Source organism: Arvicola amphibius, chromosome X, assembly GCF_903992535.2.
Source record: "Arvicola amphibius chromosome X, mArvAmp1.2, whole genome shotgun sequence".
Classification (NCBI taxonomy): domain Eukaryota; kingdom Metazoa; phylum Chordata; class Mammalia; order Rodentia; family Cricetidae; genus Arvicola; species Arvicola amphibius.
The window spans coordinates 17,778,445-17,801,688 of NC_052065.1; the positions used below are offsets into that span (position 1 = coordinate 17,778,445).

Genomic DNA, 23,244 nt, shown 5'->3' on the forward strand with positions numbered 1-23,244 from the left:
CACGCATCAGAGCTTCGTGTTACTGTCTAACTGGAACTTAGTACTCCCTGGTGACAGGTGACCATGATTTTGCTCCCATGTTTGTCACCCATTCTCATTTTCCAGGCCTACGCATCCTGGACTAAATTATCATTAGTTATACTTCTCTATCCTGACTGCTGAGCGTGCTCCATGTCTTCTCCTCAGCACCACATCTAACGCTTACAGTGTTCAGTTGTGCTTGCAAGGGTTCCTCTCCATTACTCATTTGATTCTCACAAGAATTTGCTGGTGCTGCTCTAACCCTCTCTTACAAATAAGAAGAGATAAAGACAGGTGCAGAGATAAGAGATGAGAAGGAAGCGTTAGTAAAGGAGAGAGGGAAGGTGAGGAAGCACACAAACAGGGATCTTGACTGAGGTAGTATTAACTCCAAGGCCTTAGTTAGTAACAGGATTGATTACTCTAAGACATCTTGCTGAGTTTCTTCTCCTTCCACTTTCAGCCTGCAGTTTTCTTATCCTTCCGTGAACTTATCCAAATGCAATAAATACTGATCATGTGGTGGGGCCTGGTTTAAGTGGTCCTTGTTAAAGCTTCATGTTCTTTTGGAAACTTTCGTAAGAAAAAGCTGGCTTAAAAGCTGAGCCCTTACTAGCCAGGAGACCTTGAGTGGAGAACTCGCCCTCTTTAATTTCATATCCTTTCTCCGAGTTAGCAGTTCTTAATGTGTGGTCCCAGGACCAGATGTGCCAGCATCATCCAAGGGAGCCACTTAGAAATCTATGCTGATTTTGAGCCCTACTTCGCACCTATGAAATTCGATCTGGAGGGGCAGAGTCCAGCAGACTCTCGTGTTTCAACAAGTTCTCCAGGTGTTTCGGTTGCATACGCATATCTGAGATTCCATACCCTGGGTTAATGCCTACACGCTGGAACTCTTAGGAAGTTCTGCCTAAGTTGTGCAACTCAACTCATAGCACATAGGTTGTTTTGCAAGTATAATGTGTTATTACTGCTGCTGAACTCGGTGTGGGCTACTATTTTCTGCTCAAGCTGTGGGCAGACACTGCTTCTCGCTGATCTCTTACTAGAATCTCCTACCTTGCTAAGCAAAAGGCAGTGCACACGCTAAGCTTTTAGTAAGACTCTCTTACTTCACTGATGAGTGAGTAGGAGAAGCACTTTGGAGCCTGGTGAGGTGTACAATACTGTTTGTGAAGCAAGACTTTTTGGGGCTAATTAACTCACCAGCTGAGAGGCTTTAGGCAAATGAATGTGTTTGTGTGGACCCTCAATTGCTTCTCGGTATTAAACAGAGAAGAAACTACACCTACGCTGATTATACCTACTCTACAACCTCACAGTGATAAATACAGGCTTATAAAAATGCATCCCATGGTGGCTACAACATATAACTGAGTTATTTACTGCCTCGGGGTATTGCGCTGTGGTGAAGCACTTGCGTAATGTGCAAAGACCATAGATTCCTTCCCTAGTGTTGAAGAAAATAAAAAAAAAAGATAAAAAAACCCAGAAAATTGTTAGCATTATTGTTTTCATGTCTTTGTTACTCATGCAGTGGTGAACAGATTCTATCTCTCTTTTGGCAAACAGATTGACAAATACCACTTGAAAGGCCTCTCTGTGTAAGCACATAGAATAAGGCGATGCTCAAGGCTTGGTATCTTTTTTAACGGTCTCAATCTAATAAACATATGAAACGTGACAACGTCATTAGATTAAATAATATCCCAAAGGACATAGTATAAAGCAGCCCAGAGCTTGTGGTGGGAGATGGAGAGGGGATCAAGTCTAGCCATGGAATCCTGCAGAATCTCTGCTAGGACTTAGACTTCTGAAACACTAATGTTGAGGGATCTATTTGCAGACTGTCCTTTATGAATTCCATGGAAGCGGGTGAAATGGGGGATGTGGGAAGGTGCAGGAACTTTGGGGTCAGGTTGTCTGAAACCCAACACAACCATTTGTTGTGACCTAGCTGAATTATATAACGTCTCTGGACCTCACCTATAAACTAGGCAGCACACGAGAACTACTCTGGAGAGTAAATGCAATTTTGAATGTAGAATCCTGGTGATGGATAATTAGAGATGATTAATAAATATTGGGCATCATCCCCTTTTCCATTGCAGGGTGGATATGAGTAATTTTTCCATACTTTGGGCTCAAAGAAAAGCCAAAATAATTCCTAACTATACTATCAAACCATGGGGCTAGTATTTAGAAAACAGTAGGGAATTATGCCAGTCAAACAGAAATGGCTTTTTCTCTAAGTAGTAGTTTTTAGTTTTCTGTAAGTAGTAGGTCTTCCTCTAAGACCGACAACTGGGTAGTTGACTAGGTTTCCAGTATGAGGTCTGATTTCCCTCTTGTTGAGTTGGCCTTAGGTCCAATGAGACAGCTGTTGGTTATGACCACAGCTAACTGTATCTCTTATCCCTCATCAAAGAAGCTTCTAATCAGTGTACTCCAGAGAGGAACCCCTAATTGGTTATCCAATTCAAAGTAGTCATGCCTAAAGTAACATACATGCAAGCAACACTAAATGGAGTCAGCAAGTTGCATTTATACACTTATGTGTACATACACATAAAAGTATATGTGTGTGTATGTGTGTGACAATAACAATCAAAGAAAAATGGGCCATAAATTTGAGAGAGACATGTGTATGTGTGTGTGTGTGTGTGAGAGAGAGAAGAGAGAGAGAGAGAGAGAGAGAGAGAGAGAGAGAAGAGAGAGAATAATAAAGAAAATAAGCCAATAAATTTGAGAGATGACAAGTAGAGGGCCTGGGAGGAGGCTGGGGGGGAGGGGACATGGGAGAGCTGGAGGAAAGGGAAGGGAAAGGTGAAATGACCTACTTATATTTGAATTAAAAATAATGGAGCATAATGTAGACCACCCTAAAAGAACTCTGGGACTTAATTTAAGCCTTTCTGTCTTCTGCTTTATTCTGGAGATGGTAATGGGCTTCAAAATCATTGAGAACCCTCTTTCTTATATGGCTGATGACAGCATATCAAAATGTACAAAAAGAGATCCAACTAGGCAAGCAGCAACCCAGAAGAAGTGACCAGCCATACATACCTCTGGTTCACGTTAAGAGTACACCATTTAGGGCAACCATCGATCTCTAGGGAACATTGAGTGCCAGGTACTGTGATCCACGATTAAAGGAGCTCAGGGTTCCACCCCCTGAGCAAAAGCAGTACTTTTAGTTTATTCCAAGCTGTATGTGCCTTTCTCCAGCAGTTGTATCGCCATGAGCGTGTTTTCATGCTCATAAGTTCTCAACGAGTCCTACTAAAAGCGTGGTGGCAGAACCCAAGAAGCAGGTGCACTCCCAACAACCTTGGACAAGAGAACAGACCACCTCCTCTCTGTTGACTCCAACTGCTCATGGCCACAGTTTTGTGCCTTCTCGCTCAGTTCAGCAAGTCTCATTCTCTGTGGCCTTGGTATACCTAGACAGGGTATAACTGCCTCCCTCAAGACAGACATCACCTCCAAACACTATTTTAAATGTTCTCAGCATCTATCGCCTTTATATTCAGATGGTGGCATAGGGAGGTCATTGGATTATAATTATAAAACAAGTTCCTTGGTGTGAATAGAAAACCAGTTCTCTTAAATAAAAAAAAAAATCAAGCAAACCAAAAGCCATAGCCCATTTCTAAAGAAGTTTTCTGAGGCACCGCAATTACTCGCCCTCCCCCCGCTGGAGCTATCACGTACCTCCCTGAATGGCTAGCTTTCCTGTTGCCAGTTTAATTGGCTTCCACTTGTCCCCAGGAAAATCCTGCAAAAGAAAATCTGGTAAGTTAGGTAACTTTGAACGTCCAGGCTTTCAGGTAGTTTCCCAAACAGCAGCCTGGCCCAGATTCCTTGGTAGTGTGGACACCCCAGACAGTCTACCAGCCTTGTGCACTTGGAGGCTGCTGAGCCATGGTGGCTCATACAGATATTCGGAAAGCGCTCAGGGACCTGGACACTGTGGGCTAAGAATATTCAATTTCCCGCTTGCTCCACACCCCTCCCAAACCACGCCAAAAAACTAGTTTAGCATGTTAGCTGTTTGCTCTAGCTCTTGCTTGCACTGAGGGTTGGAGCTCTTTTGTTTATCCTAACCGGATGAACCTGGCCACCGTTCCTGCTTTTTCAAATTTAGAAAGCATCTTCTTGGAAGCACTGACTTCTAGGGGGTTTGGAGGTCCTGTTGCAGAATCTCTCTCCCAGGGTGGGAAAAGGTGGAGCAGAGCTGCCAGCTACCCTCATCGTGCCATTTGTTTCTTACGCCTCTGCCCACATATTCAGACAAGGGTTGACATGAGCTCACCTTAGCGAGATGGAGTAATTGGGTGCCCTGGTTCATACATTATACAGTAAGATTGTCTCTCTTGGATGTAGTTTCCTGAGTTGCTCAGCCATATATGCCTTTTGTAAAACTTTCCCTTTCTTACTAGAGCCTGAGCCTGAATGCATGCTTGCTTTTCAGATTCTCCTGCTTTTGCTTTTAGCACCCTCTACCTGGAGACTCAGCCCAAGAGAAGGCATTTTTTCCTAAGCCACACTGATCTTCTAAGTTCACTTTGTTCCAATACTGCTATTATTAGTCTTTCCCAAGGGTTATAGTCCTTAGCCCTAGCAGGCCTCTCTTTGGGGGCCCAACACCTGGTGAAGCGGAATGACACAGGTCTCTGGTGTCAGTTATACTGGCTAAGACATTCATTATCTGTGCTACGTGAGGGACATTCTGTCAAATCCCTTCGAACCTCAGTTTGCTATCTGGCAAATAAAGATAGTCAGTGAGATCAAACAGATGGGTAGAGAATGCCCGGCCCCGTGCATGTAGCTAGAAGGTTCTGTGGTCACCAGTACTTGGGAGTCTGTTGCAGTAAGACCACTCGAGTGGACAAGCTCAGCCTGAATACCACAGGATCCGCTTCTTAGGGTGTTACCAAGGAAAAAGTGTGGAGTACTATATCGGATTCCAGCTTTTACAAAACTAGAGAGCAGTCTCTGTTTGGGATACAGCAGAGCAAAATTGAACAATCTGTATTTCAGACTCTGTCTGCCTTGACATGTTTGTGAGATGTCACTGTCCACAAAGGCACCATAACATGTTGAGCTACAGCGTGAGCCAGGATGCCCTGTCCATGAGATGTCTAGACCCATGGAAGAGCTTAGAAAACAGCAGAGGGTAAACCAGGCCGAGCTCTCCACCCACTCCCACAGACCGTTTGAGAGGCTCAGTATTACTCTCTTCTTTTGCCTGAGCCACTTAGTATCCTAAAACTGTTCTGTGCTCTTTGAACCTAAGGAGCAATACTCACAGTGGGCAGAGCAGTTGAAGATGATAGGAGAACTGGCTGTCTTGGTGAAAGTGATATTGTTCGCAGCCATCCTGTCTGTTACATGGGAGACGGCCTAGGCTTTGCAATCTAACTTATGGAGAGGAAAGTAAGCACACACTCTAGAACACAGCTACAGCTAGAAATAGAGCTTCGGTTTCCACATCTACCCTTCAGCAAGTGGATGGCCCACACTCCCTTTTAACATCTGTTTAGTATAAACACACACACACACACACACACATATGTCACACAGCAATAACATAAGATGCTAATACATATGTGCAATATGTTATACATTGATACTACATGTTATACCCATATATATTACATTTTTAAACATTATACCATAAATATATGGTAACTTGCTATAAGGTAGCATATTTATGACCTGGGTACCTATTTCTTGATTGCTAGAAGACTAAGGCATCGTTACATTTAAAGCAGCTAGAACTAGTGGACAGCCATATACAAGTTATTTCATGGTGGTCAGATCCTGGCTCTGCACCTTGTGACCTGTGTGACCTCTCTGAGGACTCAGTTTCCTCACCGGTTTCATGTAAGTGTTAAGTGAAATCATCTGCAATATATGTAAAACTAACTGGCCTAACCACATGTGCTTGTAAGTAGATGCTGATTTCACTTGTCTAGATATCACTGATCCAGAGCTAGTTAGTTCCCCAACCTTCTTCATGGCAGAAAAGAGCTGGCAGGCTCCCAGCCTTCTTCAGACAGAGGCAACCACAGCAACTACCTTAGTTGCCAGAGCTAGAGTGTCTAAACCTATGTTATACATCTCACAGGGTCAAAAATACAGGATTCGGGTAACAAGGGTAGAAACGGCATCCACGTATATATTGTCTTCCACGTACCTGAAAGTCTAGTGTCTAAGCAGATACACTTAGTCAGTCTATCAGGCATTAGGAACCCAATGTGTCCCTCCAAGTACAAAAGGAGAGGGATGACATAGGCACAGCTTGCCTATATTGCTACAGCCAACGGTTGCTACCTGTCAAATGAACTTCCTTCTCTTCCGGAGATTCTGGTCCAGAGATGACAGCCCTGTACTCATCCTCTCCCTTCTTTCCATTCACCTTCAACCCCCTTTCCTTATGACTTGCTATGAGTACTTCTTTCAGCCAAGATTCTCAAGCTAAGCCAAATTTCCCTTCATCTTAAAAATAGCTTACTTATAAGATGATTACTGCCTGGCAGTCACTGTTATAAAGGCCTTGCGCACGTTTGCCATTTAATCCACCTTAACGAAGCAGGTGCTGTCATTACCTTCACTTTTCAGACGGGAAAGATTAGGCAGTATAAATTCCGGGGAAAATTTAAAGCCAGTTAGTCTAGTTTCAGCTTCACTGCCTTTTGAGCATTACCTATGTTTTCTTTTCTCTTTTTTCAGTACTGTGAATATTTCCAAACATACCAAAAAGATGGAAGCAGTTTACCGTGAGCATCCAGTGGATCCTGTCAAGATGCTACAATTGTTATTTTGCTACATTCACCTTATCATGTACCTGTTTCCCCTCCTCTACTCATCACCAGTACAGTCTTAAAATTCTGACATACCTTCAGAGTAGCTCCCAACAATTTTATCTGCATAAATGTAAAAATGTAAATGACATAGAGAAATTCCTTAAAAGCCACAATCTACCAAAGCTCACTCAAGAAGAAACAGATAATCTCCATAACTCTGTTTCTATCAGGGAAATTAATGTGCAGTTTCAAAACACTTTCACAAAAAAAATTCAGGTCCAATGATTTTAGTATTTTTTTTTATCATTTTGGTTTTTCGAGACAGGGTTTCTCTCTAGTACTGGAGCTTATCCTGAAACTAGCTCTCATAGACTAGGCTGGCCTCAAACTCACAGAGATCCTCCTGCCTCTGCCTCCTGAGTACTGGGATTAAAAGCATGCACCCACCACCTGGCTCAGTGAGTAAATTTTACCACATGCTTAAAGAAGAAAAAAACAAGCAGTGCTATAACAAATTCTTCCTGCAAAATAGAAGAGCAGGGACTGCTTCCCACCTCATTTAAGCTAGCATTTCCTAGTTAGAAAAAAAAACAAAGATTAAATTTGTATTAAATGGTAGATTCAAAGGGCCTTAACAATGTTAATAAGTCAGATCTAGCAACATAAAAAGTTACTACATTATGATCAAGTGGGGGTTTATCCTGGAAATGCTAGGTGGATCCTTATTTCAAAATCCAATCAGTATAACTCACTATAATTTAGACAAAATTAAAACTATGTGGGCACCTTAATAGAATAAGAAACATTTGAAAGAATCCAAAGTCCTTCTTGAATTTAAACAAAGAGCTCCTTTGAAGCTAAGACTAAAAGGGGCATTTCTCGCCGAGATTAAGAACAACTTCAAAACAACAATCACTAGAAGATAGTAGCTACCAAACTTCACAGGAAAGTCCTGAAAAACCAAGTAAACACTGTTGCTCTCAGCATTCCTTCTGAACAGGGTATTTGGGGGCCCAGGCAAGAAAGGAGCATACAGAACATGAAAAAGATACAAAACTCCTCTGTTCCAAGATGATGCAACCCTCCTATGTCCAAAATCTTTGAGTAATCTACCAACGAGGTACTAGAATTCATCAGCGAGTTTGGCAATGCTCTAGGATATGAAGCCAATACACAAAGTTCAGCTGTATATGGAGAAGTAGCAATGGACTCTCAAGTTAATATTCAGAAAACAATATTGTTTGCTATAGCTTCCAAGCCTATTGAAGCTGTAGGCATATGTAATCCCAAATATGTGTAGATGCATAGGTGGGAAATGACAATAATTTGCACACGTGAGTATACTTTCAAGAACACTTCCAGCACGCATATTAAAGTTGACCATTTACTTATACTATACAATTTTAGGCAAAATGCGTTTCCTATGACATGTATAAATATTAATGTATATTTGTTGGTTGTTAATATACTCATGTAAATGTAATCCATATCAAGCGCTTAATGTGCTTTCGTGCCCTGTTCCCTTCAACTTCCGTGCAAATACACACTGGAAAATACTGTTCTCCACCTTTGCTTCCAACAGAAGAGCCATGCTCTCCATTCATCTGATGATGGACAGACATCTAGGCTGGTTCTAGCCCTCAACTGTTGTAAGTATGGTAATTATAACAACGGGTATGCAAGTGTATCTGTGGAAGGACTTGGAGTCCTCTGGATACTAAACATACTATAATTTTATTTGTTCATAAAGAAAAGAATAAATCATGACATTCGCAGAAAATGGGTACAACTAAAATTATTACATTAAGCAAAATAAGCCAGATGCTAGAAGACAATTAGTACTTTTTATCTTTTATGTGGATCTTACCTTTTAATTTTTATTAGTACTAGCTGTTTTATAAGTGAATATATTTTTCCCTTTAAAAATGACTAACTTCACATTATAATCAGTTCATGGTTTACTTAAGGTCACTCACGATAGTAATTTAAAGTTAGAACAAAGTTCCAGTCTTGTTCATTTTAAGGAGCAAAATTTACTTTTCCCAACCTCTAAAGCTGCATCAGGTATACTGCAATCTTGGTGGCTGAGTGTGGAGACGGGGCTAGACATCAGTGCAATGCACTGTGCTACATTTTAAAATAATGACTCTCCACTCCCCCACGAACCAAGTCCTCACCTGTATTGCTGACTTCCTGGATTTCCAAGCACTGCCAGGTGCCAGGCTGCTGTCCTCAAGGGCACCATGCTGAGGATTATGATAGCAAGCTGTACACCGAATGCATTGGTGGTGGTGACACCTACAGTTTGAGGCAATGTTGGCAACAGATTTCTCTTTAGCAATGCAGGGCAGATTTCTCCGAACAATAAATGCAAGGATCATGCATTACAGTTCCCTGAGCACTGCAGGAATAGGAACAGGTCCTGTGGTAATCGAGAATCCCCACAGTGCAGTGGCTTACAGCACAGGGAATTTTCTAGGCCCTTTGGTAGGCAAGCATTCTGGGTAAGTGGGAGTTTCTGACTGAAGTGGTGACATGGAATGTATGATTGGTCTGTGGCATGGTATGGTTTGGTCTGTGGAATGATATGATTGGTCCAGGGGATGGCATCCTCAATTCCCTATAGTTCACTGACTGGAAGTTTTGGGTCCATAGGCTTTGGTCTCTGGGTAAAGGCTTGTTGGCTATGAGTGGTTAAGCCTGGCAAATGAGATGTAGACAAGGATTTACTGCTCTCTTCAAAGAACTTTCTTCTGTCTGCAAACGGCAAGAGAATGGCTTTCCCCAGCTTGAGCAGTAGAGTGTCTTCAGTTCCTTGCTGTCATCTGGGCTGGAAGGACCTTCTGTGGATAGCGGCACATGTGGCTGTGGGTTATATTCTGGCGACCATCTCCATTGACCTCCACAGACCCCAGGGGGAGCATTTGCTTTGTCAGTGTCTAAGGAGGGTGAGTCAGATGCCTTCCACCAGGTGTTCAGGCTCAAAGAAGACTGGCCAGACCTCTGGCCCGGGCTTAGCCTTCCCTCTAAACCTACTCTAGCTTTGGAGCTCTCTGAGGCTTGCTGAGGCATTCTGAAGACCTAGCCCTGAGAATCAATGCTTTTATTGAAGAGCTTGTCTCTCCGGGCTAGGGACTTCTTTATATGAAGATAGGAGAGCCGAGTTAGAAGCAGGGAGTGGGGGGCTTTTCTGGAGGCTCTTGGATCTCTTGAACTGGCTCCTTAGTGTCACACAGCTGTGACAATGGACCCTTACTTTTCTGGAGCTGGGCTTTCCTCCTCTGAATTTCATTACGAAGATTGGTAGCAAACCTCTCGCTCTTCCGCCGGTTTGGATGGAGCGGCCCCGGGGTCCTCACTCCTTCTGCCACCTAATCGGCCACCTTCCTTGGGTTCACTGTCCCCTTCTTCAGTTGCTTCTGCGTGATCAGCTACTTTAGAAGTTGAAAAGACGTCTCTGGCTTGTTGAATAGGGGAGCAAGTGACAGAGGGCTGCTGGCTAGCCAAGTCACTGCCTGCTCTGCTTGCTCCGTTTGGGTCTAAGTAAGTTCGTTCTGGCAGGGGTCCATCGACCTCTCCAAGTGGGAAACCACTTTGGCTCTGGTTACACCAGACCCATCACCTTATCATCTATTGGCCTGGCCTTCCTTTCTTTGATAGGCTGGTCCTGAGGGTCTCCTGTAGGGAGACCTGGACTTTTCTTTCCTTAGGGTTGTTTGTGCAAAGGGGACACCGTCCACTGGTGCCCATCCTGCCCGGCTGGCAACTCCATCCCCTTGCCGCCTCTGGAGTCCACGCGCATCCGCTGCAAACTGGGACGCCAGCAGCTGTTCTGGGAGCACTATGGCGATGCTCTGTGCTTCCTCGGAGGTGTGGGATGGCACCAAAGGACAAAGGGTTGGCCAAATCTGCTGAAGCTCCTTGAGCAGGCCTGAACTCTCTGCTAGAAGAACCCTTGTCATGGGTTTTTGGGGAATCAAGCGCTTTGGAGGAGCCCGTCTATCAGTAGATGCTCAGAGACCTCCTGGCTGGATTCAGAAGGATGGCTGAGCTCACAGTTCTGGAGGCCCTCGCCTGTCACTTGGTCTTGCCCCACTTGTGCAACAGAATTGGTTAGGGCTCCTTGGCGGCGGCACTGTCTCTAAGCCTTGTTTCTCCTTCTGTTGCAAGGAGTCCATAGGTTCAGATGCACGGCGCTGCTCTCCATTGAGGAGCTGAGCTCTAGAGGCCCGAAGGCCTGTCCCGCCTCACAGGAGGCTCTGGTGGACCTTGTGCCATCTTGGCAGGTCCTGAGTGTTGACCCTCCTCTGGGCAGGATGACTCTTGGGAAGTAGAGGTCCCACGGTCCCCACTGGTACTGTGCTACTTTCTGAGGTCTCACATACATTAGATCTTGCCATCGGTGGCTTTAGTTGGCCCTGGGCCTGGCATGACACAGTCTGTGGAGGGTGTTCCTCTGGCCTAAGGGAAAGGGCACAGTCAGAGGCATTTGAGCTAGCTGAGAAGGAGCTGTAGGCTGAGTCACGCTGACTGGGGTACATGTTCTGGTCGATAGGCAAGAGGTTGACCCTCGTAAGTAGCTTGGCCTGGCTGTTTCTAGGCTCTCCATGCTGCCGATCGAGCTGCTTTTCTCAGTGCTGCAGTGCCGGGAGAGGGGGCACCACTGCACACACACGTCACTGTAAGACACAAGGCATCTGCATGAGTTAGCCAAAAAATTAGACCCTTTTCCCACCTTGGCCCATCCACCATGGAAAAGGGCAAGTCAAGTCAGAGCCACCCACGTTACAAGTGAAAGGATAATATGAGGCAAAGGGAGAAACAGAGGAAATGGGTGAGGAGGCTGGCTGAGGGGTTGCACAGAAACAGGACGGAATGAGAGACAGGATTGCACAGAGAGGAAGAATGAGCACATATCTCCAAGCCTGGGGCAATGTCATGGGGATTAGGCACAATGTCCCCGCTAACAGCAAGTCTGAAGCTGCTTCTGAGGAGTCTCTGTTGGGTCAGCATATGGTTCTCTGCCAGCAGAGACAGTTCAAAGCATCAGCATTAGAGAGGAGCCCTATGGGACTTGATTTGACTTCAGCCGGAGCATTTCCTAGAGCAGTGATTCTCAGAGTGCCACCACCACTCACCTGGAGGGCTCCTTATAACAGGCCAATGGGCCTCGCTGCGCTTGGGAAAACCACTCGTGTCAGTAAAACAAAAGCTCCAGAGAGGGAAGTGACTTTGAGAAGACAATTTTTTTTTTTTTACCACTCTAACTAGTGGCGCAGTCAGGGGTGGAGTTGAAATGTTCCTTTGGTCTGGAGATTCCCCTAGCACTTTATTTGTAGGGCTGGTGGTGGGACTGAAGACCTGCAACATGCTAGGGAAGGGCTCTGCTATGGGGCTACAGTCCTCAGAACTGGCGATTTTTTCTTGATAATAGAAATTTTGATTATTTACTGAGGCCTTTTACAGTCTTCCATCTGCAGCCCAAATGAGATGACTTTCTTCACTTTCTAAAGCAAACTGATGATTTCAGGAATCTGTGGAAGAAGCTGAACTGCAATTGGAAGCCAGGACTCTCTCCACCCAAAGTCTTACCTCCTCTCTGGATAACACTTCCAAATGGGGAAAAATAAACTCTCTACCAGAGTGTTGCTGTGGAGATGAAATCAGATAAGAAACAAAGGGCCCTTGTCAGAGCCCAGGCATCTAAGGCAGGATCTGCTCTCGGCTGTCATTGTTATCAATGTCCTTTCTACTACTAGCCATGATCTATGAGTGGGCTATGCTTGCCCATACTTCCCTTATCTACTAACAGCCAAAGCCCGCCAGGAAGATCAAGGAAAAGACATCATTTTGAATGTTAAGTGCCATTTCCCAAACACGTAGCTAGACTGAGCCAAGAAATGCCATTAGCTTTCCTTGACTAGAAGCTTCCAGGTTGCAGGTTTGCTCTCAGAAGCCAAGCCACAGCTGAGCTGTGACAGCAGCCCACGGGAGCTGCTGAACAGCTTCCTTTTGTCTTGCTCATGCACGGCTTTTAACCACTTTGCTCAGTTGGTTTTGAGCTAGCAATACATTAATTTCTTGTTGTCAAGGGAACCTGCTATTCACCTCACTTTCTGCTGGAACACACACACACACACACACACACACACACACACACACGCACGTCCACATCATGTGCACACACACACTCAGGCAGGAGCCAGAGCTAGAATATCTCTCTGTGCATTCTTCTAAAACAAAACTGCCTCTGCCACGAGTCCCTGGATTCTAAAACCAAATAAAATGACCAATCTAGGAAAAACTCACCCCTTAGCTTCCTTGAGCCCCCACCCCGAACAAAAAGTCCACTCTTGGAGGGGAGATATGATTATTGAAGGGAAAATACAACTGAGCACTGTACTTGGGCTGGTTTTGCGACTGGGGGAAAAAACAAACAAGTGATTCATCCCTTGAGCAGTTGTTTCGAAAAAAATGGACAACACCAAGCTCCTATCATGGAGCTGGACTTGGGGCGGTCCCTGCTTTGGAGATTTCTGCTCTGTGAGAGAATCAACAGACACTAGAGGAAGTTCCTAGTGAGGGACTAGAGATAGAGAAGAGCGCCTCTGACAGGAATCAAGAAAAGAATCTGAAGAAGAATCAGTCGTGAGATAGAATGAGAATCAGGGCAGAGTGGTTATTTTTGTGGTTCAAATGAGGTACTTCAAGGAAACATTATCAAGAAGTAAAAATGCAGACTCAAAGTCACAATGCTGGCCTGTTAGTCATATAATTAGATAAGAGCCCAGGGACTCTAGATGGCCGTGCTATTTTCTGCTATACCCATTTAGCTCTAAAACATCAAGCAGGGACAAGATCAAAGGATACGAGTGACCAGGCTGCCCATCCTCTAGCCCACCTTGAAGCTGGCCATCCTGCAGACTCACCTTGTGTTGCAACCAGAATGCCAAGACAAGCTGAAGGCTTCAGAAGGGAAATGCATGGTGGTAGCCGCTTCAGGGCAGCCCTCCAATAGCTTGGCCACATGCCATGAGTGCGGCCTACTGACGGGGATGTTTCTCCTACAACAAGAAAGAGCCAGGAAGTCAGTGCTGAAATCACTTCCCAAGCGACTTCCGTCCCTACCCCCTCTTTCCATTCAATGAGCTAGATTATCTTCCAAGGAGTTAGTGTAGACATCTAAGTGTTCCCCTTAGCTTCATTACTCAAATTTCCTTCATCCAAGGGATGATTCCTGGAGACATAAAATGCCAGTTTCAGTGGAAATGTTTTGTTCATAAACATATCCAAGTATCGCTGGGCAATGGTGGTGCACGCCTTTAACCCCGGGACTCAGGAGGCAGAGGCGGGTGGATCTCTGTGAATTTGAGGACTAGCCTGGTCTACAGAGGGAATTCCAGGTCAGCCAGGACTACATAGAGAAACCGTGTCTTAAAAAAAAAAAAAAAACAAACCAAACCAAAGCATACTCAAGGATGTATACTAATTCTAAACACACAGGAGATGCTCAGTAATATTTGTGGATTGCAAAAAAGCTGCTGACCAATGAATAGGAAGCCCACCTGCACTTGTCTTTAAGGGAAAATATCAATATGACCAATCTTCCCATTTTTCTCTGCAAAAGGAGGTGAGTGGTTGAGATGCTTTAACAAGTCAGCAGTGGAGTGTGAATTGTTCAAATGTTCTTCATTAATTCGGTTAAGTATTTATTATACGTTTACTATGTGTCTTCTAAAATACATATAGTTCTGGGGATATTGCCATGAGTCAAAAACAGTCTATACTCCTGAGAGCTTGCTGATTCATGAATGAGACAGAACTAATTGAAACAAAGTACCATCAAATTGCCCTAGAGACTGAAGGTTAAGATGGACACAGGCACACATAAGGGAGATACTTGAACTTGAAGGCAAGGTCATGACAAAGAGTCCACCTCTTGTGAGAAGAACAAGGACAAAGTAGTGAACAGGCTAGGGTGACAGAAGAGATTGGCTGTTTAGCATGGTGGGGGCAAATAACTGGAAACAGGTCTGCGGTCAATGCCCTCAATATAACCAGAGGTTCTGTCTGGGGCCAAAGCCTACAACTGCAACTCTTACAGTGACTTGCTTATATAAGGCCCATCCATGGCCACTGTCACACTTCATCTGATGACATGCCACTCTTACAAATGGGAAAGCTAAGCCAGGACATGGTAGAACTAGGGAAGAAAGAGATGGCTGATGGGAGGGGGAATAGAAGCAGGGAGAAGAAAGACATATAGATGAGAGAGCAGGAGAAGAAGTAGGGAAAGGGAGAGGGCACAGGAGGACCAGTCAACGCAAGAGACAAAGAGAGAAGACAGAGGGAAAACAAATGTCAGAAGGGAAGAAACTGAGAAAGTTTATAGGAATATATAGTGGCTGCCGGGCAGATGAATGATGCTGAGGGACCAAAGATATCTAGATGATATATTATTTAATAATTTATTCATGGGCCCCTTATTGGGCACTGGTGGTACAGATAAGGACTCCTGTTGTCAGTTTGCTAGCCAGTGGGATAGATAAATCTTCTAACTCCCATGAGCAGGCAGAGCCAAGAAGGAGGCCTTGCAGCCTCGCTGGAAATGCAAAAATTCTGAAGACTCAGACAGCACAAAGCCAAAGCCTAAAAAGGTAGTCCTGAGGAGCAGGCCTTGCTGGAGGCAAAAGACACAAACAAGGAAATATATGGGAAAAAGGGCAGAGAAAGTTACCTGTCAAACATCAGGACCATAGATCAGCAGTAGTGGCTAAAATTTATGGTGAGGTCCCATCCTCATAATCACATTGTCCTATGATGGAACATTAAATACACAGCAGGAAGACTGAAGGTCCCAGAAGGCACTTGCTCTATGCTTGGTTGGAATATCATACCCAAAGCTGTGGTATTGGGAGAACCCTGCTGTTACTCTCATCCAGCAGTCATGTAGTCAAAGAGTCACGTGGTCAAGCGTCTCCCAGTTGGAGGAATGTTTACTATTAGGTCTGTATACATCTATTATTATGTCTGGTGCTTCTAAACACTGAGACTGCAGTTATAAAATAGGGAACCTATACTATTTGGGGTTTTTCTTCCATATCGAGGATTTCTGAGTTTCTTCTGAGTCTAAAACATGAACTAGTAAGCATTGATTTTCCTGACTGCTTAATTTACTATTTGCTCTGTTAAATCTTCTTTTATAAAGTATCTTTGGCTTGTCTGGCCGTTCCATCTATCTACCCCGCTTTCCCCCTTCTCTCTCTCTTTCCTTCCTCTCTCAATTTTGGTACCGTTATAGAACTACAATTATCCTTCCAGAATCCACTGCTACTACCTTTCAATTCTAGTTATGCCCTCAATATTGTGTTCAAAGTATTATGTCCACCTGCCAAAGAATATACTTCCACCTGTGGCTTTTAGATCCTACCAGGTTAAACAACAACTCAATTGGAGGGGCATTCTCTACCACTGAATTCCAATGTCTTACCCTGTCCTGCTTTAAATACAAACTGGATCAGGTTTTAAAGTCTCCATAAGCTGTATCATACTATAGCTTCATCTTCTTGCTCTGATCACAATTTGTAGCTAGCTCTGGTTTTTCCCAACTCTCCTTTATTGTCATTCATTTTTTTAGTAGAATTTATCCCAGTAATTGGACTGCTTTGATTTGAATCCCAACTCTATCACTTACTAATTTCTGTTGCTGTCAACAAGTGACAGCTTCTCAGAATTATCATTTCCATAGCAGTAAAAAGGGGATATTCCCAATGGTCATTAACTTGCGCATCTTTGTGGACATGAGGCACTAAACAGTATACAAATTAAAGTAAATAAATATGTACTGCCGGTGTCATCTCCTCTGGGGAGTCTATCCCAAGTAATGTAGTCCTCATAATTTAGCCCATCATATCATGTATTTTGTATTGCTTATCAACATTTTGTGTATATTAGCTTTGTCCTATCAACTATATTAAATTAGTAAGTTATGAGAAGCAAAACTCTATCATTTTATATGCTACTGTTTTCTTGAGAAATGGAAGAGTAACTGGCTAGGTTATTCTAGGAATTAGAAGCAGCATCCTCACCTGCCAATGTTATTGTGGGTATTAGAAGAAGCCTTCTCAAGGAATCCTATAAATAGTCTAGTGCTTTACCAAGTGGTCAGTAAATCCCATGGAGTACAATATTGGCTATTAGCTCAAAGTTGTCCTTTTAAATGGCTCAGGGCACTTCCAACCAAGTGTGCCCAGAAACTTCTGTCAAGGTTCCGCTTCACTACTCCCCTGCCACACTTAAAACACTAGCTGAAACAGGCCCAGCAGTCTCTAGGGTTTCTCCAGTAGAAAATAATCCCAGAGGAGACAGAGGAAGGGAGGGAGGGCTCTGGAGACACTAGAAAAAAAAAAAAAAGAAAGACTGGGAGGAAGGAAATCTCAGCAGAGAGCCAGATCAAGTTCCCACTTAACCCTCGTTTAAGGAAGGGAAGAAACAGCCTGCAAGCCCAGTACCTGGCCTAGTATCATTTGTGAACTGTCCTAGACTCAGCAATACTTGTGTTCAAACCTTAGTTGTGTAACCTTGCCCAAGGATTTTCTGAGGTGTTGATTTTTTTAACTTGGGGCAAGCGGGCTGGGCTGGAACCTAGAATCGTGTATGCTAGGCAAGTAGTCTATACCACCAGAGCTTGGGTTGTCTAGTTTATAGTCTTTATATGGAAAATAGGATGATAACTATCTATTTCTCTTGAGCGATGGTCTGATATAAACGATGCAATCCCATGTGTGGAATCGATTGGCATAGTGCTTGATACGGACATTTTATAAATGTATGAAAAAATAAAACAGGGTCCTCTACTGAACACTGAAGCTATGTCAGGTACTAAGTACCTCATATGCATTAGCTGATTTAATCCTCCCTTCCAGGTCATGCTAAGACCTATTATTACCCCCGCTTTATCAATAAAGAAAGAGAGATGCAGAAAACTTAAATTAGCTTTCAGAAACACATAGCTAGCAACAAGATCTATGGTTAGAATTAGGATCAAAACTCCGATCTGGGACTAGCAGGGTGGTTCAGGAGGTAAAGCATTTGTCCCACAAGCCAGAACCCACAGAAAGGTACACAGGAAGAGCCAAAGACACAGAGTTGTCTTCTGGTACACAAACGCTCACACACAAATAATAAATTTGAAGGAAAAACATGCTCAAAGCGCTCTGCCTCATAAAATTTATATATCTAAGGCTTGGCATAACCATACCTCAAGAAGCAGTAAGAAAAAGGAGGTCGCGGTGGTTCTAGACTTAAAACTATCTCCTCCAGTGGAGAAGGGGGAGGATCAGCAACAAGTAGTATAAGAGAAGCCCAAGCATCAGTTAGACACCCTGACCCCAATATAGGGACGACTAGGACCCTCATCCTTTTTCCTAAAGCTGGGGTAGGCACTAGGACTGAACATATTCTATAACTCCGTATCCTCAAATGCCTGTCTTAGGAAGAAAACCAAGACACCAAAGGAAGACAGCCGGAGGAGGCAAAAGTTGGAAACTGTGGTTGTACCTACCATGGAAGTTGCTCAGAGAGGAGAGGTGGCTTATGACAGATTGGAGTATGCAGCTACTTCAGTCTCAACCACTCCAGTGTCTTCTCTTAGTTGGGGACCATCAGCCCACTACTTAAGACTTCCCTGGGTGTGAGGCAGGCAGCCCAAGATCCTAAATGCCATCCAAGGAGTTCGAGTGGACAGCAAGCGACAGCTATCAGCCTGCTTGGGTTTTTCTGTGGCCACAGCCTTAGGGAACGTCAGCCAGTGTCAAGGGCTGGATAAGAGTAAAGACCCTGCTCCAGGAACCAGCCAGCGCCCTAGTGGCAAGGCAAAGGAGGAAAGGCAGTTCGAGCAGCAACCCTCCCTTCCCCCCTACCCCCACCCCATTCCTGACTCCTACCTCTTCTGTGCCCTGGCCCATCCCATCCCCAGCTCAGAGACCAATAAGGAAGCTGGGCCCCTGGCCACTGCTAGAACTCAGGAAAGGAGCAAGGAAATGATGTTTGGGAAAGATAAAGCGGGTGTCTAAAAAGAATTTTTAAAAATACACGTAAGTGAGAGAGAAAAACACCCCAGACGCATACACTTAAAAGAATTCCTGCACTTCCTGGACCGAGTTGACCCCACCCAGCCATCTCCGCAGGTCCTCAGGGCCCCAAGAAAGAAGAACCAGCCTGGCTTAGCAGCCTCCAGGTCCAGAGAAATGGTACTATTTTTTATAAAGTATTCATTTTTATAAAGCTAGGGACCACTGACTTAAACATTTTTCAAGGTAAGCATCCTTCTGAGATACAAGAGTTTACAAATATTCTAGTATTTTACTTTGAAGAAGCAAGTGAGCATCTGTTTCTTGCCAAAGAAAACTTAATCTCACACTAAACACTCCAATTCCAGAAAAAGAGCTGATGAGCAATGTTAGAATAGTGGCACTTGGGAGCATCCCTAGATCCGCTATCAGTTCACGCGGAACTCTGACAATCATACCTTCTATGGGCTTCGATTTCTTCTCTGAAAAATAAACTAGGAACTCAGTTGTCGGGGTGATCTTTGCACCTATGGCATAGTGTATTGTAGTGGTGGCACATGCAAGTCTGAGGTGCACAGTAATACCCTTACTGACTCTGGGCTGGCCAGAACCCAGAACATTCCATTACAAATTTGTTATATTTCTAAGCCCCGGCCCAGGTATCAGAACTTAAGTTTTCTTAGGGATGTCAAGTAAGGGCTTTCCCGTCATAATTAACTTGATCCCTACTCCAATTTCCCTTGGCCTCTGGCTTCAATTTTGGTAATTTATGGTTCCCATGAGAGCTTATGCAAGCTCCCTCAAGACAGAAAGTATGCTAGGGCTTTCCTCTCAGGGGAAGTTAGCCCCATCCTCTTGCATTCCTCTGTACCTCACATAAGTTTATCAATTTATAAAAGTACCATTGCAGGGCTAAATTTATAGGGAATATGGAGCTGACTTGAAATCTCGACTTCCCTTAAGTGAACTTTCTTGGCCTACTGACTGTCACAGAATTTTAAATTCCTCATGTATGGAGCACAGTTGGCATGTAACAGGCACTTGATAAACAGTATACGTATGTTATTCATACTAAGCTTAAGCAAAGTGTACAATGAACTCAGTGCTATTAGTAGCAAGAAAATCGGTTTCTTCAATCCACACAGGGATAGATGAGAAAGGTTCAGCTAAAAGGAGGCTCAAAGCCAGATTGAGTGCTCTCAATCAGCACTTGTCAAACTTCACTGGGCATATGGGTCATGGGGCAGCAGACTCTGACTTAGTGGATTTAGAATGAGCCTGCTCCTGTGATAATCACATAAGTACCAACATACTGGCAAATAATGCCTGCTACAAAAAAAAAACTACAAGGAAAAAAGTCTATTCTCACTTTAATACTCAGGCTTGGGTACCTAGTCTTTTGCTGCCTCCGGTTGCCAAATATCTTCCTCTTTTCATCCAGCAAGGTTGGTTCATGCAAGTGTTTATCTGATGAGGTTTGTTGAGCCCCAGGTCTGAGCAAAATAAAGAGCAACTATTTTGACAACAGTCAGAGGCCATGGCAGGCCAGCTGAAGCTGAGCCAACAATGAGTAGAGGTCGAAGGATATTCTTGGCATTGGTTAAGGTAGGGAAGCAGCGAGGACAGGGAGGTCGGATAGTCCCCCGATGAGGTGATTAGCAGGTGGGCACACAGGCAGAGAAATCCTCGGACAAGGAAAAGTAAGATAAGAACTCGAGTAATAGTTGGCCAGTTTGGAATTTTCTAGAGGTTAGAAACTATGGGGGCGTGATAATGGTTGCTTAGCAGAGCGGCGTGGCAGATAATGTGATAGAATCTCCTGTGCTTGGAGCAAGGCACTTCTTTCGGAAGACCTGAGAAGACAAGCACTTAGTCTGGGGTGGGAGGACAGTAGATACATGCAGCAAGAAGCGGCAGATCATTTCAGAAGCTGTCTCCCAGAAGACTCCTTCTAAAGACTGTTGTGAGGGGGGAGGGAAACATAATTCTGGAAGGAGCTAATCTCCAGCTACCCTAGTCGGCGGTGGTGTCAATATATTTTTGCAGCACCTCTTGTCTTTGTTCTTGGTTCAGTAAACCCCTTTCAAGTCAGTGGATGGGAGATGACAATCAAAAAGTGAAACCATCGCTCTTTCCCACCCAGGAAAAGAAGAAATGTGACCCTTATTATTTGGGACTGTGGTCTGGGCTGTAATGCAATATGGACTCTTTCTTCTTCTGCAAGTGTTTGGATAAGAAGAAGCATAAAAGAGTGTCCTTGATTAGCCCTGTTTACTTTCTGGGGCTCTTTTAGCCACCCCACAAACAGTAGGTTCCACCTTCTACACACGAAGAAGCCCAAGCATATCCTGGCCCACTAGGCAGGAAGAGAAGCCTACCGATCAGGGGAGGGGGGTCAGGGCAGTGCAGAATATACGTGGCTTGTTTATCTGGCAGAGAAGGGAAAAGCTTGGTCATAATGGAGGGACAGAGAACTCTGAATGCCTTTCCTTACTAGACAGCTGGCTAGGGGACACTGAAGCCTAGTGATCCAGATACCCTTCTTTATCAAAGACTCAATCAAATGGGGAAAATAAGAGTGAGTGTGAGTGTGTGTAACTTAATTTTTTAAATTTCTTTTTTATTGCTTCACAATATCCTACATGTATATAATATGCTGTGATCATCTACAACCCCCCCATTCCCTCCCCTTCAATTCCTGCCCCTTCAACCCACCATTATTCCCTCTCAATTTCATGGGCTTTCTTTTTCTAAAACCCACTGAGCCCACTTGGTGCTGCCCATATGAAGGTAGGAGCACCTACTGGAGCATGATCTCAGGGGCTACGTCCCTGAAGAAAATGGATTCTCTCTTAGCAACCATCATTTGCAAATAGCTCTTCAGCTAGAGCTGGACATCGGTGACCTCCTTGCACATTCACGCTGTGATTGTGTTTGCTTTGATCTTGCACAGGTCTTGTGCTCCTGTGAACTCATGTGTGTGACTGCCCTGACATGTCTGGACAAGACTGTTTAGCTATTGTCATGAAGTTTTTGTTTGGATTCCCTCAGATTTTTTTTAAAAAGTTCTCATACACAATACACCCTAACTGCAGGTTCCCCTACAAACTTTCTGCTTAGGACTATCTTCATTGTATCCTGTAGATTTAGGAGTGTTGTATTTACATTTTCATTAAACTCTAGTAAATTTTAAGCTTCTTTGTTATTTCTTCAATTATCCATTCATTATTCAGTAGGGTGTTCTTCAATATCCACGACAATGTGTTTTTTGTGATTTCTATTGCTGTCTTACAACTAGGCTTGTTCCACTGTGATCAGACATAATCCACACACTTATGGACACTTGATTTTTGACAAAATAGTCAAAATTGTACAGTGGTAAAAAGAAAGCATCTTCAGCAAATGGTGCTGGCATAACTGGATGTCAGCACGTAGAAGAATGTAAATAGATCTATACCTATCACCCTGCACAAAACTCAAGTCCAAGTGGATCAAAGACTGAACCTAATAGAAGAGTGGGGAACAGCCGTGAATGCGCTGGCACAGGAGTCAATTTCCGGAATAAAACCCCAGTACCACAAACACGAAGATTGACAATGGATAAATGGGACCTCATGAAACTGAAAAGCTTCTGTAAAGCAAAGGACACTGTCAAGAGGACAAAGTGACAGCCTACAGAATGGAAAAAAATCTTCACCAGCCCTCCATCTGACAGAGGTCTGATCTCCAAAATACACAAAGAACTCAAGAAACTAGACATCAAAATATTAAACAATCCAATTTTAAAAAAATGGGGCACAACTCTAAACAGAGAATTCTCAGAAAAAAAAACCTCAAATGGCAGAAAAGCACTTAAAGAAATATTCATCATCTTTAGCCATCAGGAGAATGCAAATCAAAATGACTCTGAGATAGCATCTTACACCTGTCAGAATAACTAAGATAAAAATACAAATGACAGCTTATGTTAGAGAGGATGTAGAGCAAGAACACTCCTCCATTGCTGGTGGGAGTGTAAACTTGTACAGCCACTTTGGAAATCAACACAGCGTTTTCTCAGAAAATTGAGACTCGAGCTATCTCAAAATTCAGCTATACCAGTCTTGGGCATATACCCAAAGGATATTCAATCATACAAGGACACTTGTTCACCTATGTTTATAACAGCTTTATTTGTAATAGTCAGAACCTGGAAACAAACTAGATGCCCCTCAACTGAAGAATGGTTATAGAAAACATACTGCATTTACGTAATGGAGTATTACTCAGCTGATAAAAACAAAGACATTATGAAATTTTCAGACAAATGGATGGAACCAGTAAAAATCATCTTGAGT

The 23,244-nt window shown here is 43.8% G+C and overlaps 1 protein-coding gene across 1 annotated transcript in view; it reads right to left on the reverse strand.

Annotated features, from left to right (window-relative positions):
* Shroom4 (shroom family member 4) overlaps window positions 1-23,244 on the reverse strand; it is a 202,778-nt gene that overhangs the window by 32,553 nt on the left and 146,981 nt on the right. The window contains 25 exon segments of the mRNA XM_038316566.1: window positions 3,739-3,770; window positions 3,773-3,802; window positions 9,014-9,148; window positions 9,151-9,197; window positions 9,200-9,272; window positions 9,274-9,327; window positions 9,329-9,445; window positions 9,447-9,482; window positions 9,484-9,623; window positions 9,626-9,901; window positions 9,904-9,940; window positions 9,943-10,023; window positions 10,025-10,170; window positions 10,173-10,193; window positions 10,196-10,451; window positions 10,453-10,647; window positions 10,649-10,672; window positions 10,674-10,832; window positions 10,834-10,929; window positions 10,931-11,074; window positions 11,076-11,287; window positions 11,290-11,401; window positions 11,403-11,429; window positions 11,431-11,515; window positions 13,766-13,900. Coding sequence (XP_038172494.1) covers window positions 3,739-3,770; window positions 3,773-3,802; window positions 9,014-9,148; window positions 9,151-9,197; window positions 9,200-9,272; window positions 9,274-9,327; window positions 9,329-9,445; window positions 9,447-9,482; window positions 9,484-9,623; window positions 9,626-9,901; window positions 9,904-9,940; window positions 9,943-10,023; window positions 10,025-10,170; window positions 10,173-10,193; window positions 10,196-10,451; window positions 10,453-10,647; window positions 10,649-10,672; window positions 10,674-10,832; window positions 10,834-10,929; window positions 10,931-11,074; window positions 11,076-11,287; window positions 11,290-11,401; window positions 11,403-11,429; window positions 11,431-11,515; window positions 13,766-13,900 — 2,670 coding nt within the window.